Consider the following 27,118-nt stretch of genomic DNA (forward strand, 5'->3'; position numbering starts at 1 on the left):
AGAAAGGGGATCCACACACCAGCCAGGAGGGAAGGAGTGCAGAAGGTTATAAAAATCAGGGACAGAGTGGTGCATTTTCATTTTTAGTCTAGAGGAAAATTGGGTAAGTAATTTTTGATTAGTTCTTTAAATTTAAAAATGTCTAGACTCAAAACAGTTTACTAATTATGTTTTAGACATTACAAAAAGGCAAAGGGAGTGTCTGACAAGTAAAATAATTTTTTTTCTCTGTACCAGAAAAAAAGAGTGTCTCCTTTGAGGTTCTATAGTTTCATGATCTCTCGTATAACTTGTTTTACAATCCCATACCCTATATAGTGTGTCTACAGGATGATGTCTTGTTTAGTCAGTATCTCTCTAAGACCAAGAGACTGATCATTAAATGTGCATGTCCTAAAATAGCTGTTTTAAAAACAAGTTACAACATTACAGACTGTCATAACTATTTGCAAATGCTGGAGTTGTTAAATGTGGCTCTCTTCCACTTGTTCTTCTTTTTTGCAGAAAACAGTTCTAAGGGTTTGTGTCAGAAAGGATTGCTTGTTGTTTTGAAGTTGCCATGTAACAACAAGAATGTGTGTTTCTCATGCAGAGTTTCAGGGATGAAATGAGCTGGCTGCTCACTAGACAGATTATGCAGATATTTGATGATGTTCTTAAGTGGGAACTGTCTATGATGTTTTGTCTTTCATGCAGAGCAAAGTTTGTTTCAGGCTGTAAAACACAACACTGAACAGCTGTAGGTACAATATTGCCTCTGGAACTTACAGATCTTCAGGTAGTTGAAGTCAGTTCCAGTCTTACCCACTAGCACCAATTAAATCAAAATAAGATGAGCAAAAATTTAATGGTTACTGTTTTTAGCATTGATGACATGATGCTGAAATCCTTTGTCAAAGTGTTAAGTCCGTGGCCACTTCAGTTATTTCTGGATTTTATTACTGAACAGGGTTTATATTATCATAATGCTTTGGAAAATGTTTTCCAAGCTTAAAAAAATGGGTTATCTTCAGGTAAAACTAACACTCTTATTGACAGGCAAAGGATGACAATGGCAGGCATGCTTCTATCTGTATTGTAAAGCAGGTATTTCCCACAAAATCTGATCTTACCTTAAAAATAGAGTGTTTATAGCTTGAATTTTGTCCTCGTGATTCAACTATTCAAGATCAAGGCTGCTAACTACTTAGGAGCAGACTTTCTTTCCCTTTACACAGCCCAAAAGATGGATTAGAAACCTGCAATAAACATATAGGAGTAAAAAAAAAAAAATACATCTCTTCATGTCAAAATGTTTTCCTTATAGATTCAAATTTTAATTAAATGCTAACACAGAGAACCTATAAATCTTATTTTATATGGATTTTTACAGGAAAAAAATGCTGGTAGTTGGCCAGAAAAGTCAGATGGGCCTACGGGTGGATGATTTTAGGCTTAGTTTTAAGTAACCTGACATCTCCATCTGCATCTGCATCACATCCAGTCATTTTCCCATCCCTAGGGCAGAGTCCTGTGACAATGACAAGCTTGGGTGTCCTGGCCTAAGGAGATCAGGAGGCACTTTGCACATGCATGAATTTCCTAGTGAGTGTTTCCATCAAGCATTGGAACATTCTGTGAGAAGCAACCTAGTGTAGGGAAAAGCCAATCTAAGCTGATCTGAGTAACATTATAGTTGGGGTTTTATCAGTAAAATCCATAACAAGGCTGAAAAGAGCAACATTTTACCCTATTTCTATGATCTAAGCTTAAAGCTAAATGAATGGCTTAAGTGCAGTTAATTGATTCCACATTTAATTGCAGAAACTAATGGTTTGAAGAGCTGCACTGCTGACAGCCAGGATAAGTCAAGCCATCAGAGATTATAGTTTTTATTTTTCTTGACATAATCCTTTTTTAATTACTAAAAATCACATGGTGAAACAAAGTTTGATTTAAGTTTTGTATGGTTTCATTAGAAGTTCTTAAATGCAGGATCCTATGAAAATACAGCAGTTGGTCAAGATCCATATACAGAATATACAAGCCTCAGCAAGCTTGACAAAATACTCAACTATATATTCTTGCCAAATTAAATTTGTCATTAAATGCTAGTTAGGACTTGACAGACTCATTTACTTCCCTGATTTCCCAGCAAGCAAAAGATCCAGCCAACCCTCTTTATTCTTGGTCAAACCCAAGCTTCAGCCAGATCTGAGTCCCTGCAAATGGATTCAGATATTTATTTTTATTTGCTTCATGTGTAAACAGTAGTGTGCTGCAGGGCGTTTTGTAGGACTTTAATGGGTCTGAGCATAAATAAAAGGTAGGAATGATTTATTTTATTACCTAGATGAAATCTGCTTTTCTGTGTGTAAGTAATTAGAAACGATTTGCTGGTTCATGGCAACCTGACTGGGTGAAAACAGTTTTTTCCTGCTACCAAAACATCATGTGATTAATATAGTGCTAATATTTTTGTTTTGATATGAACAGCTGTCATATTTTCTACAGGGATAATTTAGAAGGGAACGAGACCAGTAGAATTGTGAGTAAGAAAGGAGGATGATGAGATAATCTCCCTAGAAACAATGAACTAAACCAGAAAACTTTATCAGTGTACCAACACTGTAGATGTATCTGAAGAATTGACCAACTGAGACAAAGGAATTCTTTGGTAAATGCTATTTCAGAACATTTTGTCCCATTCCCAAAATGTGTTTTCTCCAATAGACCTGTAAAAAAGTACCTCTTTTGGGGACATACAAAAATAGGGAAGGATTTATTCCTCAGCTCTGTTTTCTGTGATTCTGTGAAGTGTCAGCCAAGCAGCACCATTTCTGTGCACTGAGGGTTCACTGTCAGATTTTCACAAACCCTCCAAAAAAGGCAGAGAGGATTCTTCTAGATCTTCTGAAGCACAAACAATTTTTGATGTTGACAAACTCACATCGTGAGCAACTCCTGGCTGAAGCCAGAAGCACAACTGCTGCAGTAAGGGAAGGGGGAGGGGGAAAAAAACTACAAAGAAGCTGCATAAGTATGAAAATCCCAGTTTTTACAGCATAGCTTCATAAATCTGCAGGTTTTGACCTTATCTGCCTAGATTTTAATGTGTGCTTTTATTCTCCAGCACTTCAGGGGGATGTGTGTGCTCCACTATGCAAAGCTGTCAGCTGTAACAGCAGTGGGATCTGTTGCCTGTATTTCTGTGTCTGTGTTTAGATCTACAGCATATTGACTCTATTGAAAATACAATTATTAGTCATCATTAGTATCTCTTGTGCTGAGTTGCATGCCTACTTTTTACATTGCTGTTACTCACAGTTTCCATGCAACTTGCAACTGTAAACTGAAAATTATACTTAACCACTTTCTTGATGGGAAAGACCTGATTTTAGCCACACTTTTGGAGTATTGCATGGTTTTATTGAACCCATATGAAAATCTTTGCATGATACAAGGGGCAGGAGGTTTAAATTCATGGTTTACATAAAGTGTTTGGGGTTTTTTCAGTTTTTTTGGTAGACTTTTAAATCACACAGTGCTCACACAAGGGGTGAACTGTGTCAGGAGCCCTGACCATGGAAATATTCTTGCATTCTAATAAACAAGCCTTAACATTTTTTAATTGTCCTACATGCAATATTTAGCTCCTGCATGAAAACTCACCAGCCCAAAACAAATATTTCATTCATGGCACTATTAAACCACTTCTACTGGTAAAAAGATTTCAAGAGTTTTGGGAACTATGCTTGAGCCTTTTGCACTAACATATTGTACAGTCTCATGATATCATTTTGTGGCAAGTTCTGTTCTTACATATGAAGAGTTTTGAAGAGTCAATCTATGGGCTATCACACTTTTCAGAGAAGAATATTACTCCTTTCTAAATGCACAAGAGTTCACCAAGTAATCTTTAAGAGTTTACTCAAACAAGAGGGAAAGACATTTGGGTAGAAGAAGAAATCTAAATCTTTATTCACATTAACTTTAAACTTGACAAACAATTGTAGGCCTTAATTTGTGCTCATTTCACTGACTTGAAATATGTTTAATATCCATGTCTTGGTACTGGTGACTGGATCTTAGTTGCCTGCATGCTGTCATGGTTTCCTATTTAAAGCAGAAATTTTATATATTCAATGTTACAATCCCTTCTTAAAAGTGCCAGTGTGGTGCATAATTATGTGAGCCTGGTCTCCAGGGAACCCTCCCCAAACCAAAATTGAGACTGAGTTAAGGTACTGTAAAGCCTGCAACTAGCATATTCCTTAATGATGATGAAATGCCAAAGAAAAAATACACCTGTAAATTAAGAGTGAACTTCTGAAACTGGATCTTGTGGAAAATGAGTGGAAAATGAGAACATGAATATAAATAGTGGAGACCCAGCTGGAGAAGGCAATAAGTTATAAGAGTTTAAATCTGTCATTAGGTGAAGCTGATTAGGTTTAGGTCTGTCAGGAGGATGAAGAGTTGTGCCATCTGTAACAACAGTGAGCAGCTTAGGTAACTCTATCTCCACCAGGGATCACCAGCACCACTTCCCACCAGCACAGCATTAGATCATCTTCTAAAAAAGCCATGCCACAAAGGCAAACATCAAACCTGGTCTGGAGGGGGATAATACAGGTCAGGCACCATTTTTTGTCACCATGTCATCATAATACATGGAAAACTGGCTGTAACTGGCTTCTCTCAATCTTGTTTTGCAATTTTCCCTAGTTGAATCAAAGGAATCAGGGGGGAAATAGGTTTATCATTTACATTCAGCTTAAGCATTCATTCATTACATTAGTTTTAACATAGTAGCAGGTACAAAACTATGGTCATGTCTGTAAGGAAGTGTTCTTATTAGTATGCAATTATTATCCTTTGGAAAAAAAAACCCACATAAAATTATTTTACCCTTACTGCTGGGTTTTTTTGGGGGGGGCTTTTATTTATTTATTTATTTATGGGTGATGTTACTCTGCATGAAACTGATCTTGGCTGACAAATTATCCTGAGGAAACATTTTGGTCCTGATTAGCCTTGAAATGTGATGGAGTCTTTTTCTGCAGGGTTGGATCATGCTTAGAAAAGTCCATAATCCAGGGAATATTCCATATAAAATATAATCTCCTATTTTAGAACAGTCATGCCAAATCAAAGCAGTAATCATCTTCACTCTGTATTATTATTCTGAGGGCTGAACACCCGTTGTACTTTCCTGCTTAGCCCAGGATTACACAACATATTAATAACCTGATCACTCAGCTCCCCTGTGCCTCAATTTCTGCTTTTCTGAAATGCAGCATCCTCCTGCAGCATTCTCCTGCTTTGTGAATCGGTGAGGAACTTGCACAAGTAACCCAACTAAGTGCTTACAGTACACCTCAGTGTTGTGTTTACTTAATCTAACTTTTTCAAGGTGCAGAAGACTGAAGAAACCCAACAAATTTCATTTCAAAGTAAATATTTTTTCATCCAAACTCAGGAATCTTTGTAAACAGTTTATGAGCAGTGTCTTGACTACAATTTCAGAGTTCAGTGACTCAGTTCCCAGGGTTAGTCCTGCAAAAACCTAATACACTTGCTTGGACTGGAATATGAAATCTAACCCCTGTCTGGCTATTAACAAGCTGTCTTGTGCAGCTCTCCTGAGAGATTTATTTTCATAGCCTGCTCTCACTACTGATAAAACACAGCATTTCTGGAGTGAAAGTAAAGACAACTGCAAAATATTCAATAGCTGAGTTTTTGTCTAATTTATTGTCACTCAGTGATCTAACAGCCATCACGGCATTATTAAAAACAGCCTCAGGCTCAATGGCTTTTAACTGAGAATGAAGGATATAATCTGCATAAGATATCTGCATTTATATGCATATATAATATATGCATGTGTGTGACTGTGTGGTGGTGGCTTTGTACCTGTGTTGTGTCAGCAGAAAGAAAACCAATAAACATCCTGAGGAGAATCTCTGAGTGCTGGAGCCTTTCCAGGAGCTTGAGAAGAGTTCTTCTCTCCTGGGATATTTGTGTGGGCATGGAGGGTGTGTGAGCACAAAGCCCAGAAAGCAGCTGCAACCTGCCAAGCCTGACATGTCAACACACACCTCGGGCCAGGAAAGTGGGAGATTAAATAGTGCTGCCATCCCCAGTTAGGGAGAGACAGCTGCTGGCAGCTGGTCCAGACCCCACAGCTGAAGCAGAACAAGCAGCAAGGAGCCCCTTCCCCCCGATCTGCCTCTTCCCTGCCTCCCCAGCAGCTCTCAGAAAACCAGTCCCTGTGGCAACTCTGCTCTGCCTTGTATTTCCACTGAGTCTCCTGGAGAAAGGTTGGAGAAAAAAGGGAATGTGTGAACAGAAGAAACAGGTGGATTCAGAAGGGAAAGCAAGAAAAATTATTTGAAGGAGGAAGGACCTGAAAAGAGGCAAGAAGGGGCTGGGAACACAAACCCTGTGAGGAAGCCCTGGGGGAGCTGGGGGTGCTCAGCCTGGAGAAAAGGAGACTCAGGGGTGACCCCATCACTCTCCACAGCTCCTGGAAGGTGGCTGTGCTCAGATGGGGTTGGGCTCTTTCTCCAGGACCTGACAGAACCAGAGCACACAGCCTGAGCTGCACCAAGGGAAATACAGGTTGGATATCAGGAAAAAGATTTTTACAGAAAAGGTGATAAAGTTCTGGAACGGCTGCCCAGGGAGGTGGTGGAGTCACCATCCCTGGGTGTGTTTAACAAAGCCTGGATGTGGCACTGGGTGCCAGGGTTGAGTTGAGGGGTTGGGGCTGGGTTGGACTTGATGATCTTGAAGGTCTCTTCCAACCTGGTCATCCTGGGAATTCTGTGAAAGAAATAATTCCTCCTGTGATACACTCTTCCCAGGCCCTACATGCACCTCTAGACAGGTTAAGCCAACTGATCCCCACCTTGTTTTCTCCTCTGCCTCACATAAAATGGATTTTTGTCTCTCCCAGTCATGTCTCCCCATTCCCAGTGCTGAGACTGGACACCAGAACAGGCAGACCAGCTTGGGGAGCAGAGAGCAGGTTCTAAAAATCCTTCCCTCACATCAGACCTCCCACTGCTACTTCCAGAATTTTGCCCCAAGTCAGAGGACATGTTCTTCCTGCCTCAGCTGGGAGATTTAGGAACAGAAATTCCTCACTTGGGCTGTTTGCATTTAGAATGTGAAAACACATGTAAACTTTGTCAGGTTGGCTATGGACCTGACTTATACAGTCATATATGTCTCATAATACAAGTGTTGGGGAGATATTGTTGATAAATCATAATTAGCTGTTTATACAAGGCCAGCAGTAATAATAAGGAAATATTTTGCAGTCCTGCACAATGATAGGCACAATTGACCAGGTGAGTTATGTAGGTCAGCCTCCCCTGTAGCTCCTGAGCCCTGAGAGCTGGTGCTGGTGTTCAGAACTTCAACAGGAATCTGACCTGCTCTCCATAGCTGGAATGTGCATGTGGGCATGAGAGAGACTGCACAGAGCTCTGTGTTTTGTCTGAATCCACAGCCTCCCTACTGACTGAAGTGCTGCAATGGAATCTGGTGAAAAACTGCTGGCATAAGTGTGGTTTGGAAAGAGAAATGTTCCAATACTTGGATATTCTTATTTGGATCATATATATTTCATAAAAAACTTTTGGCATCACTTCAAGGACTAAGTCCTATGCAGTACTTTTGACATCTGCAACCAGTGCAGCAGAAGGGAATGTACGTGACGTGAAAACATTTAATGCTCAATACACAAGGGAAAGATTATTGAGATCTACAGATGCAGGCATTGAGCACCATTTTAGGCACCCTGAGGTGGCCATGACATCCTCACGGGACTAGGAGATAAATCACAAATTAGCTGAGACCCATGTCTTCAGAGAGGCAGCTAGGGGATAAGTAAACTACAACAGAATCACACTTAAGATTCCCATAATCACTTTTATTTATTATTGCTTGAAACTATATATTCTTAGGAATGTTCTGTTAAGAGCTGAAATGACAGACTTTCTTTCTTCAGCTGGGAAAATATTACTAGATATAAAATAAACCAAAATTATTTAGCAATCTCATGTTTCCTTAGGAAAGGCACCTTCTGATGGAGGTTCCAATAACATCAACTCAAATTCCAGCAGAGTCTGGTAACTGCAGCATGCTGAGGAAACCAGTGCTGACATCCTAGCTCTGCCACTTGGTGAGCTTTCTAACCTTGGGCAAATCCATCAATCTCCAAAGAAATACGTGCTTTTATTCTGCACTTTTGTGCCATGAAACATAACTTAAAGATGTGAAGGATGCAGGAGTGCCCTGAAGTGCCACATGGGGATGATTAGAACCAATGGAAGTATGTCACCAATTGGCTTTTTCCAGGCCAGGTTGTCATACTGATTGAAAATTAGCCAGAAATGGGAAGAATAACTTTTAACTTTCATAACCTGTTGTTTAAAACATGCTTTCATGTCTTAGTGGCATGAAACATCCAGCATCCAGCATCCCTCAGTGTCCCTGCTTCTTTTCTTTCACACTTGCACATGAAGTGGGGCACATCAGCCAAGGCTGGGCTGCATCCTCTGCTGTCCTCTGAACCTCAGTCCTACGTGGGCTCAGTGAGGTGCTCTCCATAGGCAGTTTCTGGTTTTCTTGGGGGAAGGGCACGAAAATACAGTTTCACAACTCTCACAAAAATCCAGCTCAGCTTTCGTTGCCAAGCGACATCACGGCCTTACAGCAGATCCAGCTGCTGATGTTACTAAGCAACATCCTCCCCATCAAGTTGTGCACTTGAAAATCATTACTTGTTTATTAATTCTCATGATGGGCTATGTTTTCACACCCCCTCCAGATCTTGGTATTTGCTCTTCTAGAATTTGTGAGCAAGCAAAAGACAAAGGACTGTCACAGGTCAGTCGTTCTTGCAGATCTCTGTGATATTGTTGGAATATGCAGAAATTGGGAATGGTTTTGCACTCTTACATCAAGGTTGGAGAAGAGTAAAATTCTGAACACCTCCCCTTTCTTCTCTTGCCTATGGGAATGGCTGGTGTGTAACATTATGGTCAGTGCTTCAGCAGAGCTTTGCAATGTTTTATGTGTACCATCAATCATGAGAAAGTATGGAACATAAACCATTTTGTTTTAAATTGGCAGTATTTGTACCATAAAGTAAAATGACCTCACATTGAATTGTCTTCTACAAATACCTAAGGCAGCATGTATTCAATATACAAGAAACTGACATATATGTGTAGTGTATGGTTGGTATGTGTACCCAGTGCTGTATATACTGGGATTAAATGTGATCACTCGTGACAAATTATTTGGATCTTACTGAAATACCAACTTATTAACCCACTACATAGCTTACCTTTAAGTCTGAGCTGTATCCTCCCCTAGTTTGAGGCTTCCAGTCCTTCTGGGTTATATCCTATTTTGATCAAGAAAAGAAAATCTCTCCCTGGATGAGCATGAAGACTGGCTGAGGAACCACAGGGGAAATTCCAGGAAACAACATTAAAGCCAATGTGAGTACTTCCTCCCTCACCAGTTCCATCATAAAATCCAAAGGGTTAAACAGACCTCAGAGCATGTGGAATTCTCTCAGAGTTGGTGGTTTACACTTCAGCCTGGAACAGAGCAGAGCATCAGCCTCTGCAAAGTGGGAAGAGCTTGCAGTGAAGAAGGGCTGCTTGGGGTAGCTGGGATAGAAGTGAAGGAGTGAATCCTAATTTAGACATGAGAGTGGGTCAGAAAACTGCCCCAAAGCTCCAGTGCCAGTGCTGTCAGTGCTTGCAGCTCACAGATCAGAGCACAGGGTGCCTGTGTTGGTGTCACTGCCCCCACTCACAGTTCTGGCACCAGTGCAGGAGGTGCCTGCGTGGCTTTGCAAACCTCACACAACCTACCCAAACAGAGGGATTCTGCTTTGCACTTATGCTGATAAAAATTCACAGTCAGAAATCATCACCTACAGATTACAGATCTGTTTTTCCCCAAAGTTTCTGCCAGACAATTGTTTTGCAAGGCAGCTTCTTCACTTTCACTTTGTGGCATTTTCTGGCCTTAGCTTTTCCTGAGCTCCCACAGGATCCCTGCTCTTAAATTCATGGCAGAGAGCCTAAACAATAAAAAAAAAATAAAACAATGCATAATTTGTTGTCTATAAGACAATCAATTGTGCAATGCCCCCTACTTTGGTTTTAAGGAAGAACACACAAAAATTTTGCATTAATGAACTTCAGATTTACTGGATTCTGATCCGGGCTGGGGAGACCAGAGAATGCTGGATCATGAACTTCATAAAAAAATAAAGATTTAAAAGGCAGGAGTGTTCATGTAACCCTTGATCTTGCAACTGTGCATTCCAGCCCATCACAGGCTTTCTGTTTCCAAATCAGAAGTTTATAGACCACGGTTCTGTGGAACAAAAGTCAGCAGACAACATATGGCTGCCCTATAAAATCCTGCCTTTTAGCCATGACTTCTCCATGCTGGATTCAGCAACGCTGCCTCACACTCTTCGAGGTGCAATAATCCCACAGTGGACCACTCCTTTGGTTTGTGGCCCCAAAAAGCACCACAGGTGTTTACAGAAACTCAATAATCCCTTGGAGTTGCCACTAATGAGAAATACTCTTGTCTTTGGTTACCAGCTGTGTTTCTGAGCACCCCTTTGTGGAAACATTGCTGGAATGGACAATCAGAGTTAATAATAACAATTAGCTCGCCCATAAACCAGTACTTCTTGCAACATCACATTTCAAAGGGTTTTTGTCATGTCTCCACCCTTCAGGATGATTAAATGGGAAATGATTTCACCATAACCTGAACAGGCACATCAACATTTCCTAGCAGGTATTTCTGACAGCTTTCAAGGGTAATATGAGAAAATGAAAGATGAGCTTAAACACATAGACAAACCTGGACAAAAAATGCAGAATAGATGTTCCCCCAATACTAATTTTCCCTTGAAAACAACACATGCATAACTCCAGTGTGTTATTGACACAGTTTCCCTGAACCATTTTTTGCAAGAAGCGCTGCTTATACCACATGCCAAGACACGGTAGAAGTGAAATATGTTTGACCCAAAATTGATGTTCTCTGGGGTTGCTTTTGTGAGAAACTGGATTTCTGGCAGGCAGAGAGCCTCGGCAGCCTGGCAGGAGCAGGGGGAGGCCGGGCTGAGGAGGTGGAACTTGTTTTTTTTTCTTGCCTGGGGTGGAGGCAAGTTGGTTGTTGAGCAGGTTATGAAGGTGGGTCCCGGAGAGAAAGCCTACATTTCATGAGTCTGAGCAGAAGTAGGAGGAAAATCAGGTGAAAACTGGTGAGGTGAAGATGGAAGGAATGGTTTGAAGACACCAGTGAAGTGTCAGTGAAGCCAAAGGTGCCAGATAAATCTTGGAATGTAAGTGCAACATTAAACATCCTCTTGTTTGCTTTAGTGGAGCAGTTATTCAGATAATGATTTTTGAGCTGTTCAGTTCAAAAGTCTCTGCAGGCTGAACAGACCAATTTGGTACCACTGAGCTGTTTCTGAGATATGTAGTGTTCAAATAATTTCAATAATGACATGTAAATTGTGAAAGATACTATAGAAAGATGATGAATATTATCTTTTGGTTAAGCTATGTTTATTTAATGGATGGATTTTTAGCATGTTTGTAATGTTTATTTGAAAGTCTATGCATATGATAAAGCACTTTTTGTTTGCAACCTAAGTAATGCTTGTGCATTGAATGATTTAGAAATAATGTATGTAAAAAGGATTACAGTAACACTGTAATCTAAAAAATTATCTTAGCACTGCAATGTAATTCACACTTTAATATTATTATCGCTCGTTTCATTATTGGAGAATCTGTAATGTCTTTATTTCCTATTTATGACATTTATCTTCATTATTAAGCAGATGGTGATGTGAGAATTGTGTGAAAATTGTGAAATTTCATGCTCTAGAGAAAGAAAAGAGTGGGTACACAATATGATAGGATGTGTTAGTGGAGATTTTTGACAGCACAGCACTTCTGCTGTGCTCTTGTCATTTTCTACTTTGATTCCTGTGCATTTTAATTTAAAAACTGTAAAAAAAGTATTGTTATCTTTCAACTCAATATTAGAACTTTGGCCTCTATTAGCAGTTGCAGCCTTAACAGTCAGTATGGCTGAGCTGGTGCAGAAATATTGACAGCATATTATGCACTGGAGTGAATTTACTCTAAAACAAATAGGACATCATTATGACATACATTGGCTAATCTATTGAAGAACTTGATGAGCAAAATCTGCATTTTGCACAATTGGTATACAAGACCCTACCCCAATTAATTAAACAACTCCATGGGGATTTGGGAGAGTTCCATTCACCCCCCAGTTTATGTTATTACTGCAAGTGCTTGTGGAGGGAGCAATTTACAGATATTTTCACATGATGTCTGTAAGGACAGAAAAAGATCTGGGAAGAGAAAATCTTGGCAGTTCAGGGGAACAAATGCCACAATACTCACTCTTAAAGAATTCTGCTGGGTGTTGAGGGAAACACATCTTTATAGAGGAGTTATTCTTTCCCTCCTGTGCATTTAAAGCTTAGTCAGCAGCTCTAACAGTGTGAGAATGTTTTATTATATCAATACATACTTGAAATATTATAATCTTAATGTGTTGTCTTGGAACATTTCACTGGGCTGAGCCCGGGAAGATTTGTGTGTGTACATTACTCCATGATAGAGTACTTCATACTTGGGGAACAGTGATTTTGAAAATGCTACATCCAGTCTTCAGCACAGCTCAGAACTGTTTTAAAACAGTTTTAAAACTGTTTAAAACAGGAGAGGATTTGGCAGCAAGCTCAGCAGATAAAACCTCACGTTGCTAATTAATCACTGGAAGTGCAATCCTGGCCCCAGTGATTTCAACAGGAGCAAGTTCAAGCACTGCTGTATCCCCTGAAGACAATCAAGTTTAAACAGAACAGAGCTTAAGAGCACAGCACCAAACTTCTCTCTCCCCAGGCCTCCTGTGAAGAAAAATAATATTTCAAGTTTTAAAAAATGTACTGTAGTAATAATAACAACATTCCTTAAAAGCTTGTATGGTTTCCTTGGCGTTCCAAGTGCAATCTCCTTTTCACAGCCTAACTTTAATGGAGTTTTTCTTGACACGCACTGCAGAGCAATCCCAAAATCTTTGGGGAAAAAAAAACAACAACTGAAGAGACTGTAATAATGTGTAATTTTCATCTATTCTCTAATACAATAAATACAATGAATTTCAATGCATGAGCCCCCAGATAAAATGTCTAGAACGAGCCAAAATAAAATGTCTAGCACAAGAATGACTATAAGTGAATCTCTAGTGTGGACTTTTACTATAGAGTATCCTTTAAAAAAAATAAAGATATATATAGAAATCAACGATGCCCGGGGAGACACTTAACTCTAGAATTGCTCAGAGATTTTCTTGAAATTAAATAATTAGAGCTGAACTAGTATAAAACCAATAGTAATTATGGTAGGCAGATCCTCCTAAGTTTAAAGAAGGTGTTTAGAACACAACATTGTAACAAAATAATGCCTAAGAAAAGCAGGGAACAATGCCATTGACCAGGATAAAAAAATCCATTTACTCTTTCTCTGGGTGCTTTGATTGAAAATTGTTTGTTACAGTGATATTCAGGTTTAACACCATGGTTCTGACAATGTGAGCAGGCAACTTGGTCCAGGAATTTCAATTAATACAAATTGTTTGAATACAGTTAAAACAGTAAGGTTTTCCTATGGGCTGTCCATCCAAAGTTAAAGGAAAATGTTTTGTTTTGGCACATTCAAATGTCATGGGATAATCCAGAGTAACAAAGCTGAGTTTCAAGGACTGTCTTTCCAGCAGACAGCAGAGAGACATGAGGAAATAAAAGTATTAAGGGTTCTTTTCCCCCAGTTTATGACTTAGAATCATTGTAAGCTGAATGTCAGGAGGGTCAGCTTGTTGGGTGGTTCACAGCCCTTCAAAATTTCCAGGGTTTTTTTGTTTTGTTTTTGTTTTTGTTTGTTTGTTTGTTTTGTTTTGATTTGAGTTTTGGGTTTTTTTTATAACACATTAAGAGCCCTTTCTTTTCTTCTAGTGATCTTTTTTTAATTGCTGTGTGATCCTGGACATCAGAGTTGAGATGGGCAACGAGAACAGCAGTGCAGAGAATGAGGTGAGTGTGCCAGGCCAATTGCTTTTCCTCCCCTCCTAGCCTAGAGCAAACCTTTCAGAAACTGCTTCCAGGGGCCACTTACCCCATGTTTATCTTCTGCTCCCCGTTACACTCATATTTAAGTGTCATTAATGGTAATTGAAAGCAACTTGGTGTGTTTTTTTTCCTTTGGCAATGACAGTGCTCCAAAGCATTGGGGCACGGTTCGGGCAGTACAGTGGTTACTGATATTTAGGAGTTACTACTGGGAAAGTAATCACACTAAATATTTTCTTATATTCCCTCCCCACTTCACATTTAGGGAAGCTTTTGGCCTCAAAAATCAACATCAAATTCAGGACTGGGATTCACAACTGGAGTCGTGAATCCACAAATGCCCACTGTATCTCTTCTCTGCTTCTGTGATCTAATTGCCACCTGATTACCAGCAAGCTGACATAGTGCAGGGTTTTTATGGCATCTAGGGGCTCATAAAGGAAGAGTAATTCTGTCAGCAGGGCTGGCTCATCCCAGCACCCCAGCCATGGGCAGCTGGGGCAGCACCAGGCACATCCCTGAGCAGGGGGAAGAGCCCAGGCTGGCAGCCAGGGTCAGGAGCAGTGCCCTGTGGCATCCCAGGGGATGACATCCCTGAAACTGGGTCCTGGGCAGGGTGGGGACAGGCCCTGGGAGCTGGGCAGTGCCTGTGGTGGCCTCAGAGCCCTGGCACACAGCAGCTCCTCCTTGTTCAGAAATGACCTTGCACTGTCTGTGTCCCCATCCAGGACTTGGCACCCGTGTTCCCTGGGTGTGCTGTTAATGCACGGTGCTGTTTGCTGGTTTATTTTTAGATTTTCAAAAGGAAGGCAGTGAAATGCTCTGGCTACTGGTGTACAATGGCATTAGAAGTTACTATGCTGATACAATTTTGAATAAGAGTTGTAATTCATTAATTTCAACAATTAAAACAGTGGTATATACTTTATCCTCTCCTCTCCCTTATGTTGTGGTAGCTGCTAAAATTCATTAGGATTCATTCTGCTTCCACTTCAGGTATCAGCAGATCTGCTGCACCTGCTGCATTGCAAAGTGGAGCCTCTCAAGGCAATCAGTATTACAACTATTACAGAATTTTTAATAACTATTTTTTAGAAGAAAAATCATCCATAACCCGTGGTTATTCTTACCAGGTTTTATTGTTAGCCCAAGATTTGGTCCCAGCTTTTTTCAAGGTTTGGGAAGAGGGGAATGTGTTCATTTCTATAACTAAGTAATGAGAATTTCTTCTCCATAGTGTACAGCTTCCACTCAGGAAGATTTTGATAGTCAAATATATTTGTTCAGGAGTCATCCTGAGGCTGAGAAGATTTTATTTTAAAACTACTGAATTTCTTAAGAAATGTAGTAACAAAAACTCTTCCAAAAGAAAAGGAAGCTTCTGGTCTCCTTTTCAGGCTATAAAAACCAAAACAAAAGACAAGCCAACCCCCCCCAAAGCAAAAGAAAATATGCCATGAATCCAAATTACTTGAAAAAACAGAGAGATAACAAGAAATAGCAACAAAACTTAAATATTCTGAATTTCAGTCAGAAATTCCCCACTGTCAATGAAGCCATCCTTATACCACCAAGCCGAGGAGCACAGCAGGTAGTGGATGATGCAACTGGTTTGCATGGTTTGCATTCAAAACGTTGGCACCAGGCTTGGTTCTCTTTTCCTTCTGCATCTTCTCCTGGCTCTTGGCTTTTGTGAGACTGACTGCACATTTGCAAGGCAGATACATTCAATTTTTCAGCAAGTTGTAAAAAAAAAAATCTGGTTTCTTTTAACTATTTTTTCTTTAGTAGCAATCTCTGCTTTAGAGAAGCAGCCTGTACTTGACCCCCTTTGCTGGCTGCCTTTCCTTCCAACCCTAACACCACTGAAATAGCTCAGCTGGGGTTGTTCTTATGCTCAGAACCAGTTGGTCTGAGTTGTTTTTATTTATGTGTTTATCAGAGAACACCCCTGCACGGCTCACGCTCTCAGTGAGTCATTTGGAAGCCTCACACATGGTTTGCATTAAAGCTGGGAGAGCCTGTGCTAAGTTTAGAACTCATTTAATGAGTGGGAAGATCTGTGGAATAAATGTGCTACTAGGAAGATTGTAGTAGATTGTAGTAGATTGTAGTAGACACTTGGAGAAAAAAGTAAATACCCAATGTCTTGTAGAGACCAGCCTCTGAGGAGAATATAATCTAAATTTAGTGGCAGTGAACAAAGAAAATTCTTAGGTAAAACAAGGTTGGGGCCTGCAGTATATTTAACAAAGTGATTTCACAGATACTGATACTAACCATGTTTTGTTTTGCTGTAAAGCACACAAAGCCCAAAGTGCTGAGAGATTTTAGGATTGTGCCCTGCCCTATTGCAGTGGCACAACTTGTTGGGCTTATGCTGAATTAAATATAAGCTGTTTTTATGATGCATTTTCCTTGAATAGTGAAGCTCCACATGAAGAGAAAGGTCTTTAAAATGAAAAAGAAACATTCTGGAAGAACAGATACTTTGACCCAGTTTGATGCTCGAGATCCAGCCTTTGGCAGGCACAATGCAGGTGAAGTAAAGGAGATGTTCTTTAATGGGAAGCTGTGGAAAGTACTGAAGTTTGGGGAACTGGAGGAATGACACTGTCTTCTTTTCCTTGAATTTTCTGGACAGTCAAATGTCCAAAAATCATCCACACGGCCTTAATACAAGGACAACCCTCCCTTGCACAGCAGCTGATGGAGCTGCACTTCCTCAGCCCTGCACCTCTGCATAGTCTGGCTCAGGTGCCAGCTCAGAAAGCCACACTTAGAAATGAGACCAAGCTGAGCAGCACCAACAAATCTGCCCCCTAAAATGTCACACACAGCCAGGCACGTGGTCTGTGGGATGTAGAGTGATCCCAGATGTATCTCAGCCCCATCCATTCTGCTCCAGGGGTTGTGGAGAGAGCTCAGAGACAGCTCTCAAAGTGACTGCACGTTACAGGATTATTATTGACATCCCTGACTGTATTTTATCTTTATTTTTACTAGAATGATGCCATTACCAGGGCATCTTTGCTCTCATTTTAAAGGGGTGGGTGGAGTATGTTAAAAACAGGAAGAGTTCTTTATAACTGGAGACATGAGCACAAAATTTTGTAAAGCTTGAATAGGCTGGATTTTCTAATATGGAATACTTTTAACTCAGGGTTTTAATTCTTGCCACTCAGAGTTCTGAAGAGGAGCACTGTCATATTCCACAGCCTTTCTCACGACTACAGAAAAGTAAAAGTCACCAAGTAATTTTAATGCTCTTTGAAGGTGAAAACTGCTGCTGAATTGAAGTTCTAGTAATGCATCTTCTGCCCCAAAGTTGAAGTGGAATTTCAAAGTCAGTTAGACATAAGTTACTTCTACATATTTTGCTCTACCCTTTCTTCCTCTTGGTTTTATGAAATAAGCAAAAAAGCAAACAAAGCTGGTTATTCCACATCTCTGTTATTGTTCATTTCTCTTTAAACATAGATCTTAATGTGTGGTTATCTTTTTGTTCCTGTTTTCTGCTGTGAAATGTGTAAGACAGGCAACACTTGCCAGAGGAGCCACAACTTCTCAGGAGTCTGGAGCTGTCTGGAGTTGTCGTGCTGTGATCCTGCTCAGATTTCTCCACTTATTTCCCCTGAACAAATCTGACTGCTGAGCATCCTGCAGCTAATATTCTGCATTATTACTTTTTCCATCTTCCAGCTGATTTCAGTCTCTCTGAATGCTGGCTCTGGTTCATGGCTGTGGTCTCCCTTCAGAGCCTGCTGCTGCAGGGATCAGCAGGGGATGCTGGGCTCAGCAGCAGCTCTGTCCAGCATTCAGCCTCCAATCCCACACATGGGAGCTGGGCAAACCCTGCTGAGCTCTGGGGCTCACACTGGGTGTTGAATACTTGTTGAACAGTGCAGTAACATCTGTGTACATTCCATCGTTCACAGTCAGCTGGGAACAAAAATGCATCCCCAATTTTCTGCACAGTAATTTTGCCTGTGGCGTTTTAATGTGAATCTCTGTTACCCTACAGGGGCTCTTCTCTGGGTTGGTTGTGTCCACTGAGATTCACAACTTTTACTCCCTGAATTGTGATTCTATTTCAGTTTTCCTTCCATTGCATCCAGTGCCTATCAGGATGTTGCTGTCAGTTTGCTACAGTTTGTTCCTGATGCTTCCACAGTCCTGACAGACCTCCATTCACCACATTAATTAATTAATTATTACTTCCAGTGGTAATTGCTGCTGGTCCAATATTGTATGGTGAATAATGTCAAGTATTTCTTTGAGCGTACTCAAAAAGAACATTGTATGTTTTCAGAGCATTATGTCCTTTTATGCAAATGCAGCAAATTCTGGGACACTTCTCACAGCAATGAATAATTATTATTCACATTATTATTTACATCTTTCCTGTGAGTGAAGGAGAAGGGATGAAAGAAGAAGATTCAAAGTTGTGAAAGTTGGGAGACTGGTCCTTGTCTTCTGAATTAATGGCTAAATCTTCCTTCACAACTGTAATGCCATCATAATTTCTCATGGGATGTGAATTTATGGGTAGAGATGAAAAGGAAAATTATGTTATATTTATAAAGTTTCTCTGTAATTATTTACTACATTTCTCCATTTAAAAAATAGTGTGAAAATGTTGCACCTGCATTTTCCACAGCTGGGAAATTACTAGGCAGGCAAACATGACAGAGTTTGGGACTCAACCTGGAGGTTATTTTCCTGTAGTACCTTATTTGAATCCAACAGCATCTTCTCAAGTCATTTATTGTCAGGCTGCTAAGGACCATTCAGCAGAAAGCTGCTTCACCTAAAACTATACTGACTGAAAATTGCAATTTAAGGAACGAAGATTTTCTTCCCAAGTTCATCAATTTTATTCTCTCTCTCTCCTGCTGTATCTCATACACCTGCCATCCTTAAGAAAATAATCCAGGCACTCACCAGCCTTCACCAAACACCAGGAAAGGGACAAAGGAAAACAACTGCAGCCAGACTAGAGAAGATACAAAGCTAACTCTAAATTTTCCTTTGCTGACCACAGATCACATTGGGCAGGTGGAAAGGTGAAGTTAAGGAGAGCCAGGAAGGAGTTACACAGCCACGCTGCATTAAATTTGTGCACATTCCTCCTCCTCTCAGGTGGTTGAGCAGACACCCATGCTGACATTACAAGAATCTAAAGACAAAGAATTTGGTGCCCTCAGTGGACTGGAAGAGTCACAAACACAAGTACTGAAGCCTGAAGGTTTGAATTGTCCCTGCTGTGGCTGTGTGTTCTGGGAAAAAAGATAAATGAAGGATAAGATGGTGACTATAAATGTATAAGTATGCACACACCCCCCCTACACACACCAGTGTTTATTTTTGTGTTCACAGGCAGAGTCATTTCAGTAGGTGTTTCTCAGGAGGAAAACCAGCCCTTTATCTCTAAGAGAAGGTCATAGGTACTTACAATCAAAAGCTGTAAGAAGTTTTCAAATACCATTGTCACCATTTCACAATTTACTTTGCTTCTTGTATTTGTGAGAAGCAAATTAAATTAAATGAGCAGCGAATGCCAATTTTTGCATTCCTCTCCCTTTGAGGGTTTTAATTAGAATAGGTATGAACTTAAAATTCTCCTCCTGTGAGAGGCGAATAAACCACGCCAGAAGCAACAGCAAATTACACCATTACTGATTAAAGAAAAAAATCTACTGTAATTGCAAAACTCTACACAGAGACTCCCTTAAGGATGGAGTCTGCTCTTCCTATCTGATCACGTCATAATTACATCCAACTGATGGAGTAGTCACAAAGTTTGGGAAAAAAGGCAAGAAGAGGTCATGACAGGCATCCCCTCCACACTGCTGTACCCCAGCCATCCTCAAAAAGTGCCAGCAATGCACCAAGTTGTTTGCTAAAATCACATTTAACTCCCTTGCAAGGTGATAAAACTGAAGGGTTTTTTTTTATTTTTAGTGTAATTCTTCAGATCTAAAGTGTCACATGGAGCTCAAGCTTGGCTCAATGTATTAGGCAGTAATTTGTTACTCTTCTGTGATGGTTCACTGGTTTTGCTGGCCAGTGTTCACTGATTTTAATGCAAAGTTCCAGTGGTTAAAGCAATATCCACTCACTATCTACTTATTTATTTTGGTACTGCTTCTCCAAACAAGGGAGAGACAATTACTCTCCAAAGATACAAAGTTTTAAAGCTCTGACTTACAGCTTGGCTACTGTTCCTGCAGAACAACAAAAGCCAGAAGAGTTAAAAGGTTGTTTCAAAAAAATCTGTTCTGTCGTCAAAAATATCAAGAGCCATTTAAAAACCCTGATTTCCCAGCCATGTGAACAACCTCTAGCAGCAGACTTTTCTAAAAAAAACCACTGTACAAACACCTGAGTCCGAGGGGTTCCATTAACTTTCCATTCCCACTAACTCCCTCTGGTTTCGTGGAAGGGAAACTGGAGCAAGCCTTTACAAATCTCAAGCAATAACCAGAAATTGCCTTTCCTTTTCCTCCATGTCTTCCATTACAAGCTGGGGGAGGGCGGTGTAGGGTTCTTTAGCAGTGAGTTGTTGGGTTTGTGCTGTGCCAGCCCCGAGCCCGTGATGCTGATCAGCTCCTGGTTATCACCTGGCTCCTGGGATTTGTGACTCTGATGACAATCCAAGGAGTCCTGGCTCTCAGGGAATTTTACTTTAGGGATTTGTGTGCATCCCCACCATGCTGTGGCTGCAAAAGCAGGTCAGCAGAGCAGCACTGTGACCTAAAGAGCCTTTGGGGATAAGTGGCTGATCTTGTGAAGGAGAGGCCAGTGAGAAGCCATGTGTGGCTACTGATGCTGAGCCACGTAAATTAGTTAATGATTTAATTGCTGTGCATTTTCTGCTTTGGAACATGACAGAGGCTTTAGGAGAAGGAGAATGAACATGCAGCTCTTCATCTCAGGAGAATTGTGAGGTGTTCCTCCTGCCTGGCACCCGAAGCAGCTGGAGAAAATTTGAGGTGGTAGTAGTAGAAAGGAGGAAAAATTAATAATTAGTTCTCACTGCTCTTGCCAACTGCTGGAGGCATCTGGACAATTTAATAAATTGGACTAATTTCTTGGGATTCTCTGTGTGGTTCTCCTGACCCTGCCTGCCCTGCTGGGAAAGTAAAGGAGGTCATTTCTGTCTGCAAGGGGCCTGAAAATGATTTTTTTATTTGGCTGCCACTGTGAGGCATTTGTTTGTGGCCCAGCTCTGCATCTGGCCCACCTGTACCTCTCAAGATGAGACATGATACAGGGACTAAGAGCATTGCACTGTGGCTGCCTCACCTGCCTTGGTGGGAATTTACCCACCCCTGACTGGGGGTTTTTCCTGGTAATTCATTTAATAACATATTTTTTCATAGCTCTTTCTCTCTGCATACTGACATAAACTCTCCACGCAGATTGCAAACAAAAGCAAGGCTGCCCAAAACTCTGCATCAAAATCAGAACAGAGCCCTGTAAGCTCAATCAACTCTATTTTTTTTTTCCCCTAGCTGAAAGAAACAAATTTCCATGTATAATTCTTGATGTTCTAGTATTTTTTTTTTTTTTCGCCATGTACTCTGGGTTTGTAGCCAACATATATACTTACATAAATACTCTAAATGCCAGATGTCAGCACATGCTGGGTAAATGCTTCACGATCATGAAACCAAGAGCTCTGGGTCTCTCCCAGCAGAACGTGGTGAGATAAAGGAGAACAAAACTGTAGTGAAGGGCCTCCTCCAGGGAAAGGCAGAGGATATGAGAGTTAATCAAATTTGTCTTAAGTATAAAGGAAGTATTTTTGTATTTTCAGCGTGCCCTGACCTTTTCAGTTGCTCACTACAGCTTTGCTGTCCGCTGGGTGTCTCATTGCTGGCTCGGAGCTCCAGCAGCTTTTGGCTGTGTGGGAGCACACCACGTTCACACAGAGCAGAGTAATTCTCTCAACAGCAGCTCTCTGCAATTTACTGACTACTGCTAGAACAAAATAAACCTTAAAATCAGTGCAAAAAAAGCCCAAGAGATGAGCTGGAATTGTGTACTGTGCTTTTCATCTCTGGTGCTACCCTGCAGTGGTTCTGCCATCAGTAAATACACTTATGTGTCTTTAGGTTAAATGTGCCTTAGGCTTCTCACAGCTAGAATTAAGAATTAAAACAACAGTGATTTTATGGTAAGGGTGATTTGGTGAAGCAGCTTTCCTTCTTTTTAGCTATTGTTTGATGTGCCAGAGGATTTGGAAAAGGCCTTCATTCAGACTTTCTTTGCTTTTCACTTGATTGTTTCTCTCCATTACTCCAGTTCTTTTGCTATGCTCAAAGAACATCCTCAGCTACTGTTCAGGACAGCTTTTTCCAGTTCTTCTTCATGTTCTAAAGATACTTCCTCAAAAACAAAATCAGTAAGAAGGTGCCACTCACTACCTGATGTAACCCTTGACTCTCTTCCTCCCTGCAGCAAAACCAATAATTTGCAATAAAAATAAACCAAAAAAATCCACTCATGTAAGGCATATCTCCATGGATGGAGATCCCTGGTAATTATTTCCCTTTGAGAAGACGTGATGCAGCATAGCCAGAGTTGTGGAATAGCATTTCTAGCTGTCCCTAGAGAAACTACAGCATTTCCTGTCGCTGTTATCAGACAGGGGCAGCCTGGTGAAGAATCAAGCCCTCTGTTTCAATTCAGAGGCATTCTAAGCTTTGTTGAAGTGGGAGGGAAGGAATCTGGACTTGGATTCAAGTGCTGGGTCTTGAATGACATTGGCTTTATCTCTAACTTAACTCCAAATATGCTGCTAATATTATGAGTGTCCAAGTTTGCAGCCTGTTTCTATCCTTTCTCATTTAAATTTGCTTAGCAAGGAAAGTATTTGCCAGGCTTGGAAGAAGAGAAGATGATACCCTCCTTGGGTCAGTAAAGGCCCTGGCTGCTTTAGAACAATTGTTGCATTCTTCTCTCCCTCTTCTTTTCCTAGTACTTATTTTTGGCCCAACCACTTCCTTCTGTTTTTCTGCTGTTAAGAAAAAAAAAATGTCTTGGCTTTAGAACCTGCAAGTTCCATCGAAGTAGGGAAATCCACCAGAGAGGTTGTCTATCTGTGGGCAGAACAAAACTCCTTAAGCTTCTGTATTCCCCAAAATATCAGCAGCTATTTAAATTTTTTCTCTCTTTTCATTCAAGAACACTCCAGAAGACTCGGAATTAGGCCAGCCTCCTGGTAATGGCCACAATTTAAAAAGGAGCCCTCAGAAAAAGAGCACAGCAAACTCTGGAGGTCAGGACACCTCAGATCCTCTGGCTGCTGCTGCACCACTGGCTGAGAGCTTCTCCCCCTCGACTGCAGGACCTACAAGGTAAGACATGAAGATTTTTCCTGGGAAAAGCTTTGGAGCCCTGATGCTGTTGATAGCTGGGGGTGAGATCTGTCATCCTGATGGATGATGGTGATGATGATGATGTTGCATTCCCCAAAATAACAAAATAACCTCACACCACCAGATTACTCACTGATCACCAAACTGGTTTTCTTTCCTTTTCTGCACAACTATAAACCAGCTGTTATAGTAACCTTTCCATGCTTTTTGCTTGCACTAATAAACTCTCATCTGAGACAGAGCAACATTGAAGAGCCTTTGTTTTAACTTTTGGTCAGCCCTGAAGTGCTCAGGCAGTTGGATCATAGTGGGTCCTATTCTATTCTATTCTATTCTATTCTATTCTATTCTATTCTATTCTATTCTATTCTATTCCATTCCATTCCATTCCATTCCATTCCATTCCATTCTATTCTATTCTATTCTATTCTATTCTATTCTATTCTATTCTATTCTATTCCAGTGTAGTCCAGTCTATTTTAAAATTATTGATATTTGCAATAATTTGGGGTATTTGAAGTCCTAATTTAGGTATTAAATAAGATCATCTTTGACCACACTGGGGACATTTCAGGGAAGTTCAGACACATGACATAATCTAAAAGGATTTATGAAAAAAGAGCAGCTTGTTTTCTGGAAGGGATAGTTTGGGTGGAGCTCTTACACAGGAGGATATTTGCTATTAATTCTGTTTCTTCTCACTACCACTAGCACATCTTAATTATCTACTGAAAATAATGGAGTCTTAGCAAGACTAAGACTGCTAAGTCAATTTACAGTGATAAAGGTATTTAAGCATAAAGTGATGAGAGGTTCCACTTCTTTCCTAGAGATGCATGACTTGTGTAATCCAGCATCACTCTACTGCTGAGCACCAGGTCTATATATGAAACACCTTTTTCTTGGATGAATTTCTCCTGTCTTTGAGTGCCTCTAATGAGGGAAGCCATAAATGTCATTTCCAATAGCTAGGAAAAAAATCAAATTTTGGAACAGTGATGTAAAATTTGACAGGGTGAGATTTTTAATGTGTGTTTTGTTTGTTTGTTATTTCAGTTAACAAATACCCCACATATCCTCTAGTCTTAGTTCCTCTTGATGGTATTGTGCAAAATCTGTATTGTTTGTGTGTAACCACACTGTCCTACTGAAGAAAACATAATTTTTTATATAAACTAGGAAGCTACCTAAAAAAAATGATGCATTCTGATTTGTTACAGCAAAACTGTAATTTTCTGCTATTCTATTCAGTATGCAGGTTATGGAAAGGGGGGAAAAGAAAGGAAATTATAAATAATGTGAAGTGCTGATATTTACAGTAGAACTGTCATGACTAACATTGCTGCAAACTGGAGTTGTTTGTGAAACATCATAATAACAGACAGCATTTGTACCAAAACCTGCATGGTACAGTGGAGACTCTTACCCTGAGCTTGGAATATTTGTGGCTTGCCTGCAGCAAGTGCATTCTTGCTTTTTTTTTTTTTTCTTTTTAACATTAGCATCGTACCTTGATCCTATTCTGTGACTAATTTGCATTTTTAAAAATGCACTGTTCAAAAAATGGCAGAAGGGCAGTTCTGTAGGGGTTCCTTTTCAAAATGTGAGCACCTAGAACACTCAGATTTATATTCAAGCTGGCTTTAAACAGCTTTGCACTGCAGCATGCAAAATTCTGACTCGTGGGAGATGAATGTTACATGGATGAGTCAGCTTGAAAGGATTCATAGGATTCTTGTTTCAGGAAATTTAATAGATGGGCGGGAGCTCAGGCAATTACATTTTCTTTAGCCTTGCTCCTGAGAGTGCTGGCACATGCCTGTTTTGGGTGTCTTTTAAGTTACATCCTGCCAAAATAGAAACAAAGACAATAAACGGAAAATCTTTTGAAGTTCCACATTCCAGCTGTTTATTTTTAACTCGCTCCCCTGTGCTGCTTTGAACGCATCTTTTCCACCCTGAAGTGAACTCTGAGAGTCTCCAGGGCGTGTGACCTGCCCCCCTCGGATGGAGGATCCCTGGGTGGAAAATTACCACGTTTCCTTTTCCTCTGGGTGGTTTTCTACTGTCCTCCACAAATTCTCACAGGCTGCTTTTAAACGCTTGTCTTTTGGAACTCAAAATATCTGTGGCTCAAACTTTATCATTGTTTCAGCCCAGTCTTTTCTTACCTGCTACTTGCTGCTGCTGCGTGCATCAGTAATTAATACACAGAATCAGTAATTAATATACAATTAATCTGTGAACTTTCCACGTGGAATAAAAATGCTGAAGAGCCAGGACAGTTAGGAAGACTCAGGCTTTGCAGTGGTGTCCATGTGCCAGAGGATTTGGAAAAGGCCTTCATTCAGACTTTCTTTGCTTTTCACTTGATTGTTTCTCTCCATTACTCCAGTTCTTTTGCTATGCTCAAAGAACATCCTCAGCTACTGTTCAGGACAGCTTTTTCCAGTTCTTCTTCATGTTCTAAAGATACTTCCTCAAAAACAAAATCAGTAAGAAGGTGCCACTCACTACCTGATGTAACCCTCGTGCTTGCCCAGGACTCTCTTCCTCCCTGCAGCAAAACCAATAATTTGCAATTAAAATAAGCCAAAAAAATCCACTCATGTAAAGCATATCTCCATGGATGGAGATCCCTGGTAACTATTTCCCTTTGAGAAGAGGTGATGCAGTATAGCCAGAGTTGTGGAATAGCATTTCTAGCTGAAGAGCCAGGAGAGTTAGGAAGACTCAGGCTTTGCAGTGGTGTCCACGAGAGGTGTGACCATGCCCTTCTCCTGGTGCACAGCCTGGGGAATCCCCAGCTGGGCAGCTCTACCCCTGTGGCACTTTTTCCAGCAGGTTCACGAATGAAGCAGATGCATCAATTTAAAAGATAACTCATCAATTTAAAAGATATCACACGCAGAAACACTTCAGGGGATGCAGCACTCTTTGTGGATGACCTTGCTGGAGTGCAGAACTCAGATCCTGTGGGACCCACAGAGCCCCTGTGGGGTGACAGAGCTGCCACACATCCTGTGGGACACAGCAGTGCCCTGCTTCCTGCTGGAACTCCAAACATCTCAGATGGAGACCAGGAGACACTCCTGGAATGGAATGGGAGACCTGGCCCTGCTTGCTGCTGCAGCAGCAGCACAGCTCACCTCTTTCATGTTAGAATAATTTAGTTTGGTCATACTTAAACTACTGCAAAGGGCCTGCGTTTTATTCTGTGTATGGAACAAGGAGGTGAAAAGTGACTGGGGGTGGGGGAGAAGGGGAGGATAGCTCCCCAGAGGATCATATAGATCATTATTCCTGCTTTTTCCTGAAAGCTTAGATGCACAGGGAGGGTGGGGGAGCCTGGCTGCTGTTAGCAGCCCTTCAGCGATGATGGATTTCTCATGTGCTTGTTTACACCGAAAAGTTCAAAAAGTGAACTGTTCTGTCTCTAAAACTGTCACTTGCTTTGTTTTGGTTTGTCATTGAAAGGGAATATGGAAATTAATTCCATGCTCCTCACTAACTTTCAGTA

General features: G+C 40.7%; 1 protein-coding gene across 9 annotated transcripts in view; it reads left to right on the top strand.

The window, feature by feature from the left end:
• TACC2 (transforming acidic coiled-coil containing protein 2) overlaps positions 1–27,118 on the top strand; it is a 125,838-nt gene continuing 98,720 nt past the window's right edge. For 5 of the 9 annotated variants that reach the window (XM_021529303.3, XM_077784730.1, XM_077784728.1 and 2 more), the window contains exons 1-4: positions 9–103; positions 9,376–9,503; positions 14,099–14,176; positions 23,405–23,577. In XM_021529303.3, coding sequence (XP_021384978.2) covers positions 14,144–14,176; positions 23,405–23,577 — 206 coding nt within the window. In that variant the 5' untranslated portion in view covers positions 9–103; positions 9,376–9,503; positions 14,099–14,143. Of the gene's footprint in view, positions 104–9,375; positions 9,504–14,098; positions 14,177–23,404; positions 23,578–27,118 lie in introns of all 9 variants that reach the window. The other 4 variants (XM_031505294.2, XM_031505295.2, XM_021529311.3 and 1 more) reach the window with 3 other exon arrangements.

The sequence above is a fragment of the Lonchura striata genome, chromosome 7 (genome assembly GCF_046129695.1).
Source record: "Lonchura striata isolate bLonStr1 chromosome 7, bLonStr1.mat, whole genome shotgun sequence".
In the NCBI taxonomy this organism is placed as follows: domain Eukaryota; kingdom Metazoa; phylum Chordata; class Aves; order Passeriformes; family Estrildidae; genus Lonchura; species Lonchura striata.